At 40.4% G+C, this 19,401-nt stretch overlaps 1 protein-coding gene across 12 annotated transcripts in view; it reads right to left on the bottom strand.

The window, feature by feature from the left end:
• Positions 1-19,401, bottom strand: part of MOCOS (molybdenum cofactor sulfurase) — a 228,903-nt gene that overhangs the window by 102,141 nt on the left and 107,361 nt on the right. For all 12 annotated transcript variants that reach the window (XM_087759395.1, XM_087759405.1, XM_087759479.1 and 9 more), the window contains one exon: positions 3,741-3,817. In XM_087759395.1, the coding sequence (XP_087615521.1) occupies positions 3,741-3,817 (77 nt within the window). The remainder of the gene's footprint in view (positions 1-3,740; positions 3,818-19,401) is intronic.

The raw sequence follows: 19,401 nt of genomic DNA, 5'->3' as shown, positions 1-19,401 counted from the left end.
CCACCATGTCTCTAAGCACCACAGATACACGTCTTTTAAATACCTCCAGGGATGGAGACTCAACCACTTCCCTGGGCAGCCTGGTCCAATGCCTGACTACCCTTTTGGTGACGAAGTTTTTCCTAATATTCAACCTAAACCTATCCTGGTGCAACCTGAGGCCATGTCCTGTCATCTTATCACTTGTTACTTGGGAAAAGAGACCAACCCCCACCTCGCTACAACCTCCTTTCAGGTAGTTGTAGAGAGCAATAACGTCTCCTCTCAGCCTCCACTTCTCCAGGCTAAACAACCCCAGCTCCCTCAGGTGCTCCTCATAAGACTTGTGCTCTAGACCCTTCACCAACTTCATTGCCCTCATCTGGACATGCTCCAGCACCTTGATGTCCTTCTCGTAGCGAGGGGCCCAAAACTGAACACAGTACTCGAGGTGTGGCCTCTTCAGTGCTGAGTACAGGAGCACGATCGCTTCCCTAGTCCTGATGGCCACACTATCTCTGATACAAGCCAGGATGCTGTTGGCCGCCTTGGCCACCTGGGCACACTGCCGGCTCATATTCAGGGGGCTGTCGACCAACACCCCCAGGTCCTTTTCCGCCGGGCAGCTTTCCAGCCACTCTTCCCCAAGCCTGTAGCATTGCATGGGGTTGTTGTGACCCAGGTGCAGGACCTGGCACTTGGCCTTGTTGAGTCTCATACAATTGGCCTCGACCCATCAATCCAGCCTGTCTACTTCTGACCACATATACGGAAGTGTTCTAGCATCCAGAAGACAGGAGACCATTACTCTTCTCAATGTGATGAAAGAGTGCCATAAAAAGCCTTTTAATGATTTTATTCAAACGTACTGATAAAAAATATGGTGTTGATATGGTCAAATGCATTTTTTATTAATGAACAAATAAAACAATTCACCATATTCCCTTCAAAGTAGTATAAATGCATCTGCTTTGCTATTTGAACCAGTTAGGCTTGGTATTGATGCGTGTTAAAGAAAAAAAAAGTTCATCAGATACTGGAGACAAAAAGTTTTTACTTCAAGCCAGACTTTAAAACACTTTCAAACAAACGAACAACCCCCCCATAAGCAATAAATGAATTGAGCCCAAAATTAAGGCCAACTCACCCACCCTCATAACAGTTTTCTGGAGAACCCCTTTGACAGGTTATTCCAAGCCACTTCAGCTGCCTTAGATTTTCAACACTGCTATAGGTCAGAAGGCAAATTAAAAGCAATAATAAAGACTGAAAGGTCTCAACATACTATTTATTCATGCCTCTATTCTGCCCTTTTATCCACTGCTATCCACTTTATTCAGGTTCAGGGCTAAGTATTGCCCTGAGTCTAGTACTAAGAGATTTTTCAATTGTTTAGCTGAAATAGGTACCAACAGGAGGTTTAGATGGCCAAGAAGTGCAATGGAGGAGATGCTATCATCAACTCTCCTATTATGGCAGGCAATCCTCCTACACATTAAACCAAAGCATTTAGCCGTCTTTACAAGGGAATGTGTTTGTTTAAGATTGTACATTGTTCGGAAGCATTTTATACTACAAGAACATATACTAAAGGCTGGTTTCTGATCTCTAGTTTCCATGCGGACCATCATAAAGCAAAACATCCTTACTTGTTGGAGCTCAGTCAAGCTCCTATTGAAGTGGATGAAAACTCTGCTATTGATTTCCACATGAGCAAGACCTCAAATATCTAACAGAATACTCCTCACAGAAGTCTTGCTCTGTGAGGAAGAAGAAAGTAGAATCCTTCAGATAAATTCTGACAATAAAGCTCCGCTAGCAGAAATGATACTGGCCTGAAAAATACATAGTCAGTGTCTCTCTGGACTCGGGTCTCTTTTACATCATGATGCACTTTATGCCCTTCTACAGGAAATTGAGAGATTGGAGAAAATTGGAGAAGGGAGGTTCAGACATTACACATTAACTGTGCACATACCTGGATATGAAACACATATTTCAGGAAAATATGTTCTTAACCTGACACACTCCACATGTGGAAGCATGCCATGGTGCAAGCCTCCTGCACAGCCAGTGGTGCAAGCTTCCCTGGCCAGGTGTCATCTCCTGCACCTTTCAGGAGAATCACTGACCCATGGCAGCAATCACAGAGAGGTTGTGCATTTTGGGGTGCTGAGCCAGACAAGCAGCAGGCGACCCTGGAGTCAACAACACACATGAGCATCAGCCTTCACACAGAGCTTCTGGATTGAAGATGAGCTCAAAATTTTATTTGGGACTTTAGCGTTAGCCCCATGTTAAGGGCTTCAAAGATACTCAAACAGTGGAAGCCACTGAAAAGAACTTCAAAGTCATGAGACTCCCCAGCAAGCCAGAAAGCCCACACTGGCTTCTTATCCCAGGCTACCTGCCCTTTGCTTGGGGAGATGAAGTCATGGTAGTAAATGTGCCATGGAAATGATCTTTCCAGGGAAGTCCATTGCAAAGAGACCTTTGCCAGGTTTGCACTAGCTTCCCAAAGTTAGTGTGACTGAAGAATTTCAATTCCATAAACCACAGGCAAGATCAAGATGGCAGGCTGTGAGCTTGTTTAATAAATCTCAACAGAGATTTATTATTATTTATAAATCTGCACAGAGACACAGACTCAGTCTACTGCATGAATATGCTCTAAGCAGTAACTGGAAAGGTCTGTCTTCCACTCTTCACAGCTCAATATGCCCCAGCTTGTATTATAATGCCCTCTGCCTGGAGGGAGGCATTAGCCTTCGGTAGTTTGAGAATCATAGGCTAATTTAGGTTTGACCTCCTGAGGTCATCCAGTTCAACCTCCAGCTCAAAGCAGCAGTAACTTTAAAGCTATATTAGATCATTCAGGGCCAAGCCCAGTCAAATTCTGAACATCTTCAAGGATGGAGATTTGACAGTCTCTCTGGGCACTTGCTCCAATTTTTGACTACCCTCGTCCTTAACAATGTTAATGCCTAGTCAGAATTTCCCTCGTTGCGGCCTGTGATTGTTGTCTCTTCTCCTTTCACTTTGCACTTCGAGAGGCAGGAACTGCACTACAATTTCACAACCATGTGCTTTTCTGGGAATTTCCATGAGACTTACAGTGCTAAGTTACAGCAAATAGAGAACAAAATGAGAAAAAAAAGCCAACAACATAATGGTGCTTTCCATTAAAGTGTGTTAAAGTACAGACATAAATTAACTGCTGTGAAAAGTCATAGTCTGGAAAGTTCGCTGTTTGAAGACAGCTACCTGCCCAGTGGGACTATATTTCCTATTTAACAAAAAGCTTTGGGGTGTACGCTAAACTCTCTTTTTTGGTTCCTCTCTTAATCTGTATTACCAAATGGCTTTTCTGCACCAGGTCAAGTTGCCTGGTCCTCAAGCACAGCAGGAACTCTTACTGCATCAAGTCTCAAGATGATGTAGCTCAGCTACTTTCTACTATTATTTTCCTGTTGCATTTTTGTGAGTGTGAGGCAGACTAGATGTGCTCGATGAGCTCAAGCCTTGTATGTGTATTTGTGGGGAACAGTCTGCATAATTTGTTTTTTCCAAACCATGCTGGAATAATCCAATACGCAAGACTTGGATAAACAAACACTGAAGTCTGATCTTCACATTGATGAACATGGATAATAAATCTAGAAAGAAAAATTAGGCTACAGACATCGGAAATATGATCAGACTTGTGCCCTGAGTATAAATCTGGAACTTCACTCTTCAGTATTAGAGTTACATTAACTGACCTGTGAGTTTTTCCAGAACATCAAATCCATGTTTCAGAGCAATGATATCAAGAAAAGAGACTGTGCCGTCTTCAAACCTAGAGAATGGAACAAATGAGCACAGTAAACAAATCATGCAGCTACGGTACAGACTTTACAACTATTTTGAGAATTATTATTTTATATTCAGTGACTCTAACTTGCAGAGTGGGAACTCGTCCCTTAGGGATGCATCTTCCAGTCTTGTAGTGTCCTATGAAGCAAAAATATATTCTTCAAAGCTATAGAGGCTCATATGAACAGTTGCTTGCACAGAGAAAGTTATATTTTCCCCTGCATGGCCTACTTGTGGGTTTTGGATTTTTACAGTAACGGGTGACAGTTATGTCTTATGAGCTAATGTCACAAGGTCCTAAGTTACCTTCTGACAATGTCAGAAGATGTCAGGAACACGTGAGGAGACAGGCGGAGACTTTGTGTTTGCCGCCCCCACCCCAATGTGATTACATCCAATACAATTGAGTTAGAAGGCAAGAAGAGACCTTCCTTACCTGGAGCAAAGAGGAAGATCACTTACAAGTCTCCCTCCATGTGCTCTTCCTGGAAATTAAAAATAACTGACCTATAACAAGAGCTCTATGCAAGGGCGGGGGAAAATGTACATCACCTACCAACATTTTTTAATGGAAACACCAAATGGAAACAAAAATGCCAGATTTGATGAACTACTGCAGCCTTTTCCACAGTTGAGAAGGAGAAGGTGCAGCTCCAAGGTGGGGATGTATTCAGGAAGTGGTGCCCAAGAGAATTTCAAGGGGGCAGAAGGGACAACATATCAAGCATCAAAATACGTTTTGTTTAGGCTTTGTGTGCACCGCAGTCCACAAGAAGTTTAAGGACTGATCATTCAGCTTGCTTCACCACCAAGGGGAACGCAGAATAACGCTGACAACTGATGAAGTCAAAACTGTACAGAGCTCACTACCATCTAAGGCTGAACCTGGGGTCACAGCAACTCTCTGAGAAGGAGGGAGCTGTCTCCAAAACTGTAACAGTTAATGCTGGCAATGAACCCACCAGCAACAACCCCAAATCTCATGGCTTAAGTTTAAAATTAAACTCTGACCATGAGGATGAGACCTTCCCAGTAACCTGGTGTTCCTTGAATCTTTCTCCAAAAGGGCTGATGATGTCCACACTGAAAAATGACTGGACAACATGGAACACAACAGAGGCACTCTTGGGCAAAAATACTTTACATGCACACATAACAGACAAGAAAATAGGGTATTACTTTTTTTTTTTGCTGGATGTATCATTTTTCATAATGCATGTAAAAAGCTTTTGGTGCCACAATTAAATATGTATTGTGAAAAAGCTCAAAGGTTAAAAATGTCAGACTTCAAATGTTTTTTCTTTAATAAAATAAACCTCCATAGAATAGCATAATAGCTCTCACTTCTACAGTGATTTTTCTTACTTATCTTCTATTTCATTTTTCTAAAGTTATCAAATAATTTAAACACTGCAATTGACACTGTCAAGTGAAGGACGTGTAAAGCTTCCAAAAATATTTGGTAAAGTTCCACCAAAGAATAATGCAAGAGTATTGTGTATACATGATAATATGTTCAGCTGGGATGAAAGGAGTGAGATAGAGGCAGCAAATAATTATAAACCAAGTGGTAAGAGAAAAGGGGTGGACCGCTACAAGGATAAATGGCCTAAAGGAGATCACTCGTGCTCACGTATTTCAACACAAAATAGGCCAGAGAATCCTTCTTGGGAATTTCTGAATCTTGCCTAGTAATAATTAATAGCAAAGCCTATTGCTCCTGAACTTCAGGGAAGAAACCTTGCTGGTTGTCAATGATGAAATTTAAAATGGCCACTTGTGATTTGAAAGAGACCTAACACTAGGAATATTTTCACAGAGACCTGTGGACCAGTATCTGAGGGAAGCAACCCTCTATCCAAAAAGCCAGAAAAATTGGGGGAGGAGAAGGAAGAAGAGATAAGGCAGAGGCTAACAGTGGTTTTGGAATTAAATGCAGAAAAACATTAAAAATTTGCACTGGCTGCAGGAAATGTCACAGTGGTCCCACACAGCTGCCAAGGAGAGATTACAGAAAGGATCCATGAGGGCGAATTGACCTGCCCTGCTCAGTTACTAGCAATGGCTAGCACAGCAAATAAAACACTGGGAACTAAAGACCAGAGCAGAGACACTGGCACTGAGCCCATCAAGAAGACTGCGCAACCCTCAACAACCTTATCGTTATCAGAATAGAGAAGCGCTCAAAAGGGCAAAAAAGGCATCAGCCTAGATCTTCAAAGGCCTCCGAATCTTACCTATAGTAAAGGGGGAAGCGAAAATTGGATTTCTGTTCATTAGATGTGATTATTAACTAAGCAGAAAACTGCCGTACATCCACTGCTAAGCAATAGAAGAGATGCATGAACCACGTTACTTCTAAGATCTTAAAGATTTTCATGGAAATAGTCCAGACCTTAGGAATCTATTTCTGTTCCGAAAAAAGAAAGCAAACACAATTGTGGGGTTTTGATCAAGCATTATGCTCCAGAACAGCACAATCGTTGTGGCAGTATATGCATCTTGCATTGTTTTGTCAGACCTGCCTTATTTATTCTTTCTGAATCACAAAAAAATTGTCTGCTGGGAGCTCCATTGCAAGAACCAGCAGACATAAAAGAATTGAAAACAATGCTAAAAATATTTGCTCAAAGATATGAACAAGTCTCTCTTTTTACAATTACAATGTTTTACAACATTCCTCTCTTTTATTTTATATGTTCATAGGGCCCCCTCTATTTCTACATTACCAGCTTTCCACTTCTGATAAAGAAAGCACTAATATTTCATTATTCCTATAATATGTATATTTACACTACTTCCAGCGCACTTGACTCTCACATATACTCTTCAGATTTACTGAACACCTGATGTACAATTTCATGTAAAGCTGTCATCTCCACCATATTTCCAGCTATTGAATTGATCATTTTGCTGTATCCCCAGAAGAATTCACAGGAATCATCTACAAATTCTGACATTTAGCAAATCTATAAATTCTGATATTTAGTAAATTACGCCTTAAGTGCTATAGCAATTTTACTTAGTACCACGGCAAAACATGATGCTATAAAGGGTAGTTATTCCCCTCTTGGGACACAGAGAGCTCTCTCCCAGAATATTTAACTGTATTTAGGATTGAGAGCAAACATGCTCCTTGCATTGCAAAACTGGCTTCAATGGCTACTTTTCTGTCTGATGCAATTGATGCTTCAAATAAGTTGTTCCCTCACTCAATGGCAGTTCCAGTGTTAGAATAATCAGTTTAGGATGAAGATCATTTGAATGCTGATCTAGAAGCCATTTCCTGAAGTAATAAAGGTTTTGCAGCTGATGATGTATAAAGGATACTTACAATGCCTAATCCTGCAGAATACCAACCCAAGAAACAACAAGCTTATCTCTCTTATCTAGTTCTTATTATAATTGATCCCACTTAATCACGTCTGGGATGAGCTCAATTGCTTAGCTGATTGTGTTTGTGAAAAGCTAATAGCATTTCACATCAACCTGCTACCTGGCAAACTGGTTAAACAGCTCGTGGCATAATGAAAAACAGAGCAGCCTGCCTAAATCGATCAAGGAGTTATGAAGCTGATGAGCTGCTCTTCTTCTACAAGTCACATAAGACCTCTATTTCTAGAAGCAGCAATTTTTCCTTTGAGTCACAAGAGAAAACTATTGCTTACGGAGAGAGGTCCCACCTTTATGATCTTCCTAGGGTTGGAGATAGGCTAGTCTTTCTTTGAATCCTTGTTCAACTGGCTGTTGTGACACTTCTCTGTTAGGCTTCTGCATACAAATGTTCTTTTCTAAAGCCACTATCCCACTCTTCAAGGCAACTGAAACAAGGAAGGAAACCGTGACATCTTGGACAGTTTGAACTCATCCTCTCCTTAGCCAGGTCACCTTTACATGGAAATATGATGACAAGAGTCATGGCCTGGACAGATGTGATTGGACATAAAGTGCTTAAGAGTTAAACAAACAACTCATGTTTAAAGAGAGGACTTAGGAGTAAAATTTGCTGGAAGACAAAAATATTACCCTGGAGTTGGGCAGCACTGACGTAAGTCAGGAGTCCAAAACGGTCCTCAAGACCAACCATCCAATGCTGAGGTGGTGAAATATCTTACATAACATAAGCTATTCTGGATATGGAAAGTATACAAGGCATGGCTTTTAGGTATTTTGGATGGGAGCACCTGCCTCTGGATTCTGGGAAGGCTGACTTGCTCAGCAGGCAGATGAGCGATTCAGCTGGTTTTTTTTCAATTCATTTGCCCAGACAAAGTAAATCCAGACATAGAGCCACCGCACATATGCAATTTCTGTCCAGAACACAGCCCAGAGCTTTGGAACTTTGATAAAAATCCCATCACAAGGTCAAAAATAATCCCACTCATTTGAGAGCATTGCTGAGTCAATGCAAAGTGCAATGAAGGAGCACAGGGGGGAACATCACTGTCAGCCAGCTGCCACTCTCCTTTACACTGAAGTAATGACTCCATTTAGGTCAAATGAGCAGAAGCCATTCCTGAGTTTCTAAAGCAGGTAAAAGTGAAACCAAATCCACAGAGAAAGCCTATTTCCTGAATAAGCTCCTTTTCTTTTCTTTTTTCTTTTTTTTAAACACTCCTCAAGAGTGGAGCTGCCCTTTGAAGTGAGATGTTACATGAGTTCCTTTCATCTTTTCAATTCATTTATTTTCATCTAATTAAAAAGTACAACAATACAGAGAAGTTCTTGGTATTCATTTAAAAGTAGTTAACTCAGATCCTATTTTTCACCTCTCAGAGATACTCCGTATCACCTCCACATGAAACAACTGTCTTGGCAAATTTACTTTTTACATTTTATACATTTACCTGTTTATTCTATATTGACATTTGCTGGAATTACAATAGCACCAATGGTATACAGTGTCACGCTTATGGCTGTAGGAACAGACTGTTTTCAGTCACATTCATGTTCTTAGGTTAGTAATTGCCATCTCTGATATTAGCAGGGGAAGGGATCTTAATTGGTCTCACTGCTTTCCAACATCAAAACCCAACATTTGCAAAAGGAGCTATATTTGTTTTGCTTTTCTTTAACTTAAAATACATCATTACCAGTCTATGAAACCTTTAGGGCCCTGTTCTGCTCTTTAGCACAGCTATCAGCTCCTCCTGAGACAAAGTTTTCGGGTACCTTTCCAGGGTATTTGTGGCTCTCCAGAGGACACACATCCCTCGGTTTGGCTTTGTCTCCCACAGATGATGCTCTTCATTTTTAGCAATTTGCCAGTTGTCTGTATTCATTGCTTTCTTGCCTGGGTGAAACCCTGGTCACATTAACACCAACAACTGAATTTTAAGGCAGCATCATGCAAGATCAAGCATTTATCTGTGGGCTTTTTGATCCTCTACTAGTAAAACCTTTGGAACAGGATCTGATCCCCAGACCACTAAGCTCAGGTAGGCACTCCCTTTGGACTAAATATCTTTGTCTCACATGGTACATGCCACTGAAGCAAGTAAATAAAATTAGGAGATAGCCTGTTGTAACAGGCATGTACGCTATCATTAAACTACACTTTCATAATAATCCAACTTTTGCATAACTGCCTGCACAGGAGCATGCTACAGCAAGCCAAGAATTTAAATGCCAGGAGGGCAGTAGTAAATTATAGACCTCTGAATAAGACACCTACTCTCACCACTTCAGCAACTCCTTTTTACCTCTGTTAGTGGTACATTACATGTTCATGAGCTATGATTGTTTCTCATACAATGAAAAGGGAATGCTTATAAAATGCTCGAACAACTGACACTTGTGGAGGAGAAAATTGAATGAATAAATCAATCCTTTTTTATTTCTGAAATGTCCCTGTGCATCTCTCCCTTATGTGCAATTTGGTGAACTTCTAATTGGTAACTTTGCTCACTACCTATATCTAGAAAAATCTTCCCCTTTTGCACTGAAAGATTAGAAATCCTTGAGTGTGTTACTCAAATCGGGCTGAATGACACATTCTGATTTTGCAGATTATCAGCTCCTCAGGGCTCTGCCTTTCAGTAAAAATTACTTCTGACAGTTATGCATCACAATTACTTTCAACTGTATACAATTTTTTTAATAAAATTAGATTTCTCCTACCAATATCATTTTTACAATTAATAGTTTACAATATTGTGGTGGGTTGACCCTGGCTGGATGCTAGGTGCCCACCAAAGCTGCTCTATCACTCCCCCTCCTCAGCTGGACAGGGGAGAGAAAATATAATGAAATGCTCATGGGTTGAGGTAAGGACAGGGAGAGATCACTCACCAATTACCATCATGGGCAAAATAGACTCAACTTGGGGAAATTAGTTTAATTCATTACCAGTCAAATCAGAGTAAGGTAATGAGAAAATAAAAAGTAAATCTTAAAACAGCCTCCCCCTACCCCTCCCTTCTTCATAGGCTCAACTTCACTCCCGATTTCTCTCCCTCTTCCCCCAGAGTCGCACAGGGGGAAGGGGAATGGGGGTTGTGGTTCATCACACGTTGTCTCTGCCGCCCCTTCCTCCTCAGGGGGAGGACTCCTCACACTCTTCCCCTGCTCCAGCGTGGGGTCCCTCCCATAGGAGACAGTCCTCCACCAAGTTCTCCAACATGAGTCCTTCCCAGGGGCTGCAGTTCTTCACGAACTGCTCCAGTGTGGGCCCCTTCCATGTGGTGCAGTCCTTCAGGAACAGTCTGCTGTGGACCCTGCGTGGGTCCTCCACGGGGTCACAAGTCCTGCCAGCAAACCTGCTTCAGCACAGGCTCCTCTCTCCACGGGTCCACAGGTCCTGCCAGGAGCCTGCTCCAGCGTGGGCTTCCCATGGGGTCACAGCCTCCTTTGGGCATCCACCTGCTCTGGTGTGAGGTCTTCCAGGGGCTGCAGGTGGATATTTGCTCCACCGTTAACCTCCCTGGGCTGCAGGGGGACAGCCTGCCTCACCATGGTCTTCACCAGGGGGCTGCAGGGGAATCTCTGCTCCGGTGCCTGAAGCACCTCCTCCCCCTCCTTCTTCACTGACCTTAGTGTCTGCGGGGTTGTGCCTCTCACATATTCTCACTCCTCTCTCTGGCTGCAATTGCTGTTGCCATTGTGCAGTTGGGTTTTTTTTCCCCCTTCTTAAATATGTTATCCCAGAGGCGCTGCCACCATCGCTGATGGGCTCGGCCTTGGCCAATGGTGGGTCTGTCTTGGAGCTGGCTGGCATTGGCTCTGTCAGACCTAGGGGAAGCTTCTAGCAGCTTCTCACAGAAGCCACCCCTGTAGACCCCCTGCTACCAAAACCTTGCCATGCAAACCCAATAGAAATATATTTTAAAAAAATATTTATACAAGAGCTGTGCCCATAAGTATTTAAATCATGCAACAATGAATAAGTTATATCTCAGGGATAACTCCCCCCACCAGCCCCTACATGGACCCTCCAAAATCAAAGAATAATAAAAATACTTTTTTTTCCCCACCAGAATAGCCATTGTTCACAAAAAAACCCTGTACCATATTTGTCACTGGCTAAAGCTTTTCTTCCAAATTTGCAAAATAGGCCAATGTGATTTCTTTGCATTGACGGGCAGAGGGGGAGAAACAAAATAATATTTCAGTTTAAAATTCTGTCATGCAAAGGGATATTTCCTTGAGGTATATTAAATTTAAGTCTTCAGGAACATGAGGCCTACTGGTTAACTGGCCTCAAAGAACAATTTGTTCAACCCTCAGCTAGTTAGCTTGTGATTTATAGTCATTCATCTTAACTTGTAACTTATTAATGTCAACAAGAACTCCATTAAGGTGCCATTCAGTGTGAGCAAGCGTATTGCAAATGATTTCTATATCTGTCTGAGTATTTAACATTTGATATGCATTATTCTCCCATGATTAAATATCGATAATCCAAATGTTCACACCTCTGCTTCCCATGGGAAGGTAATATCCAGATATAACCCCAAGTAATAGTTAAAGTGAGCAATTTGCAAGATGTATTTGCATAAACTGTTCACTAATCAGTTATGAGTAATGAATCATTAATAAAAATTCAAAGCCTTTTCTTTCGTTTTCTTCTTAGGAGGAAAGAAAGGATGAAAGACATTCTGGAGATAAATTTTTCATAGGCAATAATCTGACCAGCTGTAATCATTTGTCCATGTTCAGTATAAACAGATTTGTTTATTTCCTCATGAAGATTGAGATGCAATCTTTCATCCTTGAACAGGTGCATTTGGGGATAAAGAATAACTGTAATCAACTGCTAAAGACAAATCAATTTAAAATTTGGCAGACAAAAAAGGCTCCACTTGAACATGAATTTATTCTTAAAAATCCACACATAAAAATACCACTGTCTAATCATGTGTGCCAGTAAGGCAGACCCAGATCAATGACCTCGGAGAATGTTAGCAGTAACTTATCCTCAGATAATAGAGAGAAATCTCTATGACTGCTTTCCAGTGGGTGTGTTCCATTCTACAGAAAGGTCTGTGCCTCACATTTGGCAGAGGTTACTGCAATGCATAAGCCTTATTTCCACTGCAGATAAAAGTGAATCCAGCAGCACTTCTGAGCTCTTCATTTCCTCAGTTGGGGGGGTGAAAAGACTTCTCTGATCCCATCCAGAAAGCTTCTTTCTCTAGCAATAAAAATTCTTTCCGGACCTAATTTTCAGAGGCAATGTATACCTAAGATTAGCAGAATCCATTGGGAGCTGTGAATGAAAACAGGTTCTTCACTATTAAGCCCATCATGTTAAACCATTCCATATCGAGCCACCATTTGGGGCAGATTTGCTCTTCCTTCATGGCAACTTGAAAACTAACTTAAAGAATTTCAAATGTTGGTACTGTCAGTAAGACAGAGGCTCAAAATGTGCTCATGATAGTGATACCACAAAAAATAAAAAGGAGGTGGGGAGTAAGTGTTCTCAACAGGAATGAATATTTTTGCTGGAAGGCAGGAAGTTGAAAAAACAAAAATAAATAGAGGCTTTTCATCTTCCTCCAGCACTGCCTATTCTATTAGTTTTCCAACTAAAAAGAAATACAGAGAAAGTTCCCATCTATAGTTTTCTGATGCAGCTACAAAACAATCTAAGCCAAAACTCATAGGGACAGAAGTGCTTCTTGCAAATTTTGCCTTCAGTGTGGCTCAGGACTGCGTAGAATCTCCCCAGATGCCAGGTCTTGCTAAATTACAGTGAACCTTCACGTCCAGATCTTCTGCCGCTGGAAAGCAGGGAAATGTTGAAGGTCCACATGTCCATATGGCAGCTGTCTTCATGGGAAACTGCACTTCTTAGCATTTTTCCACACACCACTGACTCAGATAAAGTACAAGAAAGAAATAATTTTCTTTTTTATAAAGTGGAATGAGTATTAAGTAGATGTCAGAAGCCTTCATGCACGTGCTGAATATTTAATAGCTGACAGCAAGAATATAAAGTTATCAGTGTTTGTTGTCTTTTACTTCTGATGCGAATGTGCACATATGTGGAACTGCCCGTAATTGGTGGCATATGCCAACTACAAGTAGTAACAAGCAGGTACTAAGCAGCTAAATTCAGTTTTATGTATGATATATGTATCAACAACACCCTGTGTATCCAGAAAGGCTGGGAGCTTGATAGGACTGGCATTATTAAATTACTGCTATAAAACAACTTAGGTTCAGAATAAAGTCTGATTAGCTAGTTTGCATGCTGAGACCTTTGTGATAACAGTAAAATTATCAAAGCAGAATGAGCAAAGACAAATACAAGGAACACTTCAGCTAATAAGGCATTCCAAGGTATACATGCAACCTTTTGAGGCATAGGGGGTGCAGCCAACTGAGACTTTCACAGTGAAAAAAACGTATTCTTTCTGCCCCACTCTCATGTGCAAAAAAAAATATTACATGGGAATATATGCTACACCAAACCAGGTGCACGCTGGCAATCAGCTGTTTTACTGCAAAATCTACCAAGCTATCTTTCCACTTTGGGACGTCAGAATCACTATAATATGCAGGCCTCTTCCAAATTTTTTTTCATTTTTCAGCATTGTTATGAGGCTTGCTAAGACTTCACACTACCCTGTGAGGTCAACTGGTAGCATCTCACTCATAAGATGAGGACAGAGAAGTTGAAGAAGTAAGTGACTCTTCTTTCCAAGGACCTACTCTGACTGATTTGTCAAACTTGGTCTGGATATTGGCAGTTACCAAATTTCGAGAAAATTGGATTCACAACAGTGATACTGAATTAGCAAGTACTTCTAATTTCTCACTGTTTTAAGTAGTCTGCAGCTTATACAGCAGAAAGCCAAGAAACCTTTCCATGCAATTGCCTCTTCTCTTCAACAGGAGGGCAGTGATGGAGACCCCAGGAATATCATGTACTCATGTTATAAAAAAAAGGTAGCTGTTTTAGTTTTCACAGGTGTCCTGGACCTGCATTGATAAGGTCAGTAACCAAAGTTCTGGAGGTCTTCCAGTCATCCAAGTCCAGAAGAAAGGATCACCTCAACTAATGATTCCTTCAAGGACTCAGGAAAATTCTGGCATGTTACCTGGCATTCCTGATGCTTGAAGTGGGAGCACAGAGAGGTGACTCCTATCCCTTGCTTTGACAGAAAAGAGCATGAGTCAGGTAGATGAGGAGAGAGCAAGGTAAAGAAACAGCAGAGGGTTAGGGGTATGTGCATCAATAGAGAAAAAAAATTTAATATTCATAGAAGCATTTGTTATGTAAGTAATATCATCCCAACTATCATCCAATTAGAAAACAGGATAATGAGCGAGTGAAAAAGGCAGAGATGTTTATAAGCTAAGACAATGTATGTGGGCTACAAAATGGAGGGATTAGAGGCTCTGTAGGACACAACATTAGTAAGTGGTAGAAAAATAATCACAAATAGAAAACATGTACTAAAGAAAACACACAAATATAAGAGAGATGGTGGTGAAGAAAACAGAACTGTTTTGAATTGAAATCTCTTTGGTGAGATGTTCAAAACAAGCAGGACTAGTTGCTGAGATTCTGCTATAGGCTATTGTCATGGTTTTGGTTAATTTTCTTCCTAGTAGCTGGCATAATGCTGTGTTTTGGATTTAGCATGAGAATAATGTTGATAACACACTGTTTTAGTTGTTGCTAAGTAGTGCTTACACTAGTCAAGGACTTTTCAGCTTCCCATGCTCTGCCAGATGCACAAGAAGCTGGGAGGGGCCACAGCCAGGACAGCTGACCCAGACTGGCCAAAGAGCTATGCCATACTGTATGACGTCATGCTCAGTGTATAAACTGGGGCAGTTGGCTGGGGGGAAGAGATCTCTGCTCGGGGACGGGTTGGGTGTCAGTCAGTGGGTGGTGAGCGGCTGTATCACTTGTTTTTCCTGGGTTTTATTCCTCTCTCTCTTGTTGTTTTCCTTTTCATTACAATTTATATCATCATCATCATCATCATCATCATCATCATCATCATCATCATCATCATCATCATTATTATTATTATTATTATTATTATTATTATTATTATTATTTCCAGTATTAAACTGCCTTTATCCCCACCCACGAGTTTTCTTACTTTGCTCTTCCAATTCTCCCCCCCATCCCACTGGGATGGTGAGCAAGCGGCTGTGTTGTGCTTGGTTGCCGGCCAGGGTTAAACCACAACAGCTATGTAGCTATGCATGAAAAAAACATTTTTGGGTAACAACAGATACTTTTCTATCACTCTCACAGGAATAAATACTACCTTAAATTTCCTACAAGCAAAACCAAGATAACAGAAATGGTTAAATTCAATTATTCCTTATCATCAGAGTCAAAACCAAGCAAAACCCGTTATAAATACAATAATTACCTGAAAAAAATGGCTTTTACAAGCAGTTATACAATACACGATGGAAGACTTTGACTGATAGAAACCCTGGTCAGCGGGATTACAAGTTTACGTGGCACAGATAGATAAGCTACCTCAAATGAGATTTTCAGTGTGATCAGGGCAAAATGAGATATTAATGAAATTACTTGGTTGGAAAAACTGAAGTCATTGGATACTTAGATACAGAGGAGACCTAAAATTACTTGAAGTTGAGGTTCAAAAATGCATGGAATTTGCATCCCAAAAGAATGAAAAAAGAGAGAAAATGAACTTTTAGAGAAAGCCTCCAGCAATAACCTGCAGTAAAAAAAAAACCTCTGAAGAGAGATTTTAGCACTGCTTATAAAAGCTGACATGAAATCAGAAAAAGTGCTGCTCAGCGAAGGAAGCTACTGTTGGAAAGACAGAAAGCACAGGGATAAAGTGAGAATTCCCAAGAGCCAAGCCCTGACAATGCAAATTAAACAGAACAACAAACTATTCTTTATATAAAATCAAAGGAAGATACAAATAATATATAATAACACACATAATATGTAATGAAATAAGATATATAAATAAAAAGAAAATGACAATTATTGTTATTCAATAAGCAAAGAGCTGGAAGAGGCAAAAAGGGCCTGAAAACTAAATGAGTACTTGGCTTCAGATTTTAATAAGGACTCTGATGAAAAACATAGGTCAGGGCAGGGTGACTCATGGCTGAAAGTGTGTGGAAAGTGTGAAAATCGAAGTTATTGCAACTGGTGTAGAAACTCACTTCAAAGGTTTTAATGTACTTCAGCACAGGCAGACAGACAAACTACGTCCCAGAATAGTAAGAAATGGGCATGAAAAACTCCCAAGTCCAACAACACAGGCCAGTAAACAAATTTGTCAAATCAGGAATGGAAAACAGAAAACACAATATTTCTACTGAAGAACGGGATACAGAGTGATCCAAGCAACAACACATCTGTTAGCTTGACCTCAGTGTTATGTACGTCCTGAAAACAAGTCCTGAATGAAAGGACAATTAAATGAGTAAATAAAAGCACATTCAAATGCACCATGGATTGTGCCAATGGAAAATCAAGCCCAGAGAGGCTGCCATTTTAAGAGCTCACTATTTTTCTAGGCAAAGGAAATGCAGAACTAATTTATTTGGATTTCAGTAAAACATCACCTCTAGTGCCATATGAGAAGCTATTACAGAATAAGGATTATTAGAAGAGTGCTACAGTAGGCTAAGAAATTGTGCTGAAAGGGGAACTATTAAGCTAGGAAAAGGTTACCTGTTTAGTTCCTCAAGCACTGGTTTTGGGACAAGTATCTCTTTTAGTAGTCTCAGTAATGATCCTGGCATAAAAGGTAGGAATGTGAAGATAAAACAGGCTGCTGAAGTGAAATCTGGAGATTGCCACTGCAGAAGATGGGGCTGTATATTGTGTGCAGTAAAAAATGGATAATTTTGAAAACCCTAAAACCAGAAACAAGATGAAATGTATAATATGCTATAATGTATGATAAGTAGATCATCACACATAAACCCTATTATGCAGTTAGGGATTATTGACATTAACTTCTGCCATGAACTGGAGGAGTGTCATCTGAAACATCAGATTTGTTAGTCGATCAGATCAGCTATCAGCCATCAGCATGACAGACAAAAAAAACATACTAGGACTTACAGATAGAAAAATATTAACACCATTAATAAAGTTCTGATAAGATTTTCTGTGGCATACTGTGTATGATGATCATGGAAAAGGAAAGCCCATCTTATGAAAGTGTTCAGTTCACTTAATACAGAACTTCAAAGCTAAGTAGAATTGCTCTTGGTAGTTCTAGAGATGGAAGAGGTGGGTAATAACGAGGGAGGAAAAAGAGCTGTTTAAGCTACAGGACAAAATGCAGATAAATGACCAAACTGACCACAAGATAATACAGACTGTAAATTAGAAGTCTTGTGTCCATCCTAGAGAGGAGATTATAGAACAATATTCCAACAGCAGTAGCAGGAACAAACCAAAACCAACATGCCCTCCCTCCCCTGTGCCAAAGATCTCCCCCTCACTCTGCACACAGGCTCAATATCAAGAAGGGATTATATACAGTGGGTGTCTTTGACAGCTAATAGGTTGATTACATGACCCAGAAGGATTTTGCTCTTCCTAAGAATCCAATAAATGGAAATGCCAAAATAGCAACTGCTCTCACTTTATGAAACTGCATGTAAAAATTACATAAGTACAGAACTTTTTAACTTTGGGAACCTCTGAAATCCCTGGAGTCATCCCTCTTGATTTTTCTCTGACCAAGTCTGTTCCATTTCACAGCCAATTAAGGTGGCACTGTTTCGCGCAACATCGGTTGTATAAAGAGACTACTGAGACTACCGAGACAAGAGCAAAAGAAATGCACTTACTAACAGCTTTTTTTCTTATAAATTTGCATGCATGTTCTACCAGCCTGACAGTATGGTGTATGGACTAGTTCCATATGCTTCCAGTAAGGAGGGTCTCTGGTGACGGTGGTGAGGAACAAAAATATAATTTTATTTAGGTTAATTGTCAGGGAAGCAAAAGGTGATCTCGACAGCTGTATGATTTTATAAAATGATGTTAACAAAGTAAAAATGAAAATACCCACCTCCATGAATGTTTTTTTCATGTCAAAGTACAGAAATTCTCTCTGCCTCAATCATACCAGCCACAAAAGAATTGTGAAGAAAGGAAAATTGTACAGTGACATAGTAATACAAAATACTAATTTGAAAATCTCAACATGCACCAATACAGTAAGTCATCTATTCTCTCCTATCAATAAAAGTACTCTCAAAATTCAGCTCTCAATGAGTGTATAATCCTCCTGGTTGGAAATATATTGAGTTTTTGTATATGCTATGGTATAAAAGTATAAAACAAAATGGCTGCATGCAAGTTTCACAGAATTGCATCCCCCACCACAGAAAAATAGGTATGTTGTCTATAAAAAGCCCACCAGAATAGTTTCTCAGAGTTTACCAACTGAAGACTAACCAGGGTTGAAACGAAACTACTTGCTCTTCCACTACTTTGATGTTTCAAGTACAGTACATAGATATTTCAGGGACATGCAACCAGGTAACTGAGGTTTGTAAAATAATAGGCAGTGAAGATGTATGGTATCAGTAGAAATATCCAATAAAAGAACCAGCTGAAGTTGCTTCAAATATAATCCTGTCTCTTTAGACTTGCTAACTGCTGGAGAGAACTAAATACGGCAGAAAGCAGGCAGCTCTGCATGCAGGGAATTCATAATAATATATAGAAGAAAGTGTAATCGTGCTTGAAAGTGTGTTTAGTACTATACAAGTAATGCAATACTTTGCAAAAACAGAGTCTTAGGAAGATGGCAAACAAAGCAAAAAGAAAATTCACATTCATTGAGTTCACATAGGCTCTGATGCAGCCAAAAGGGTACTGCAGCGTTGCATCACAGCACGACGGTAAGCAGCACACAGCATTGCCACCCACCGCTTGGCTGACAGACTCTTGAACTTCCCAGTGCAAAGGAAAATAGTTTGCATTAACAGACTGGGAGCTCCCTTACAGCAGAAAGTTCCTCAGCAGAAAACAAATATGTATTTGGAGGGAAAAGGTACACGGAGTTGCCATTCACAAATACTGTATACAGTTGTTAGGGAAATACAGAAGGCATAGTAGTATGAAGCCTAAAATAC

This window comes from Nipponia nippon, unplaced genomic scaffold (genome assembly GCF_047370975.1).
Source record: "Nipponia nippon isolate SJK-2023a ecotype South Korea unplaced genomic scaffold, ASM4737097v1 scaffold_1, whole genome shotgun sequence".
NCBI classification, from domain to species: Eukaryota; Metazoa; Chordata; class Aves; order Pelecaniformes; family Threskiornithidae; genus Nipponia; species Nipponia nippon.
This window is presented reverse-complemented; position numbering and strand designations above follow the sequence as displayed.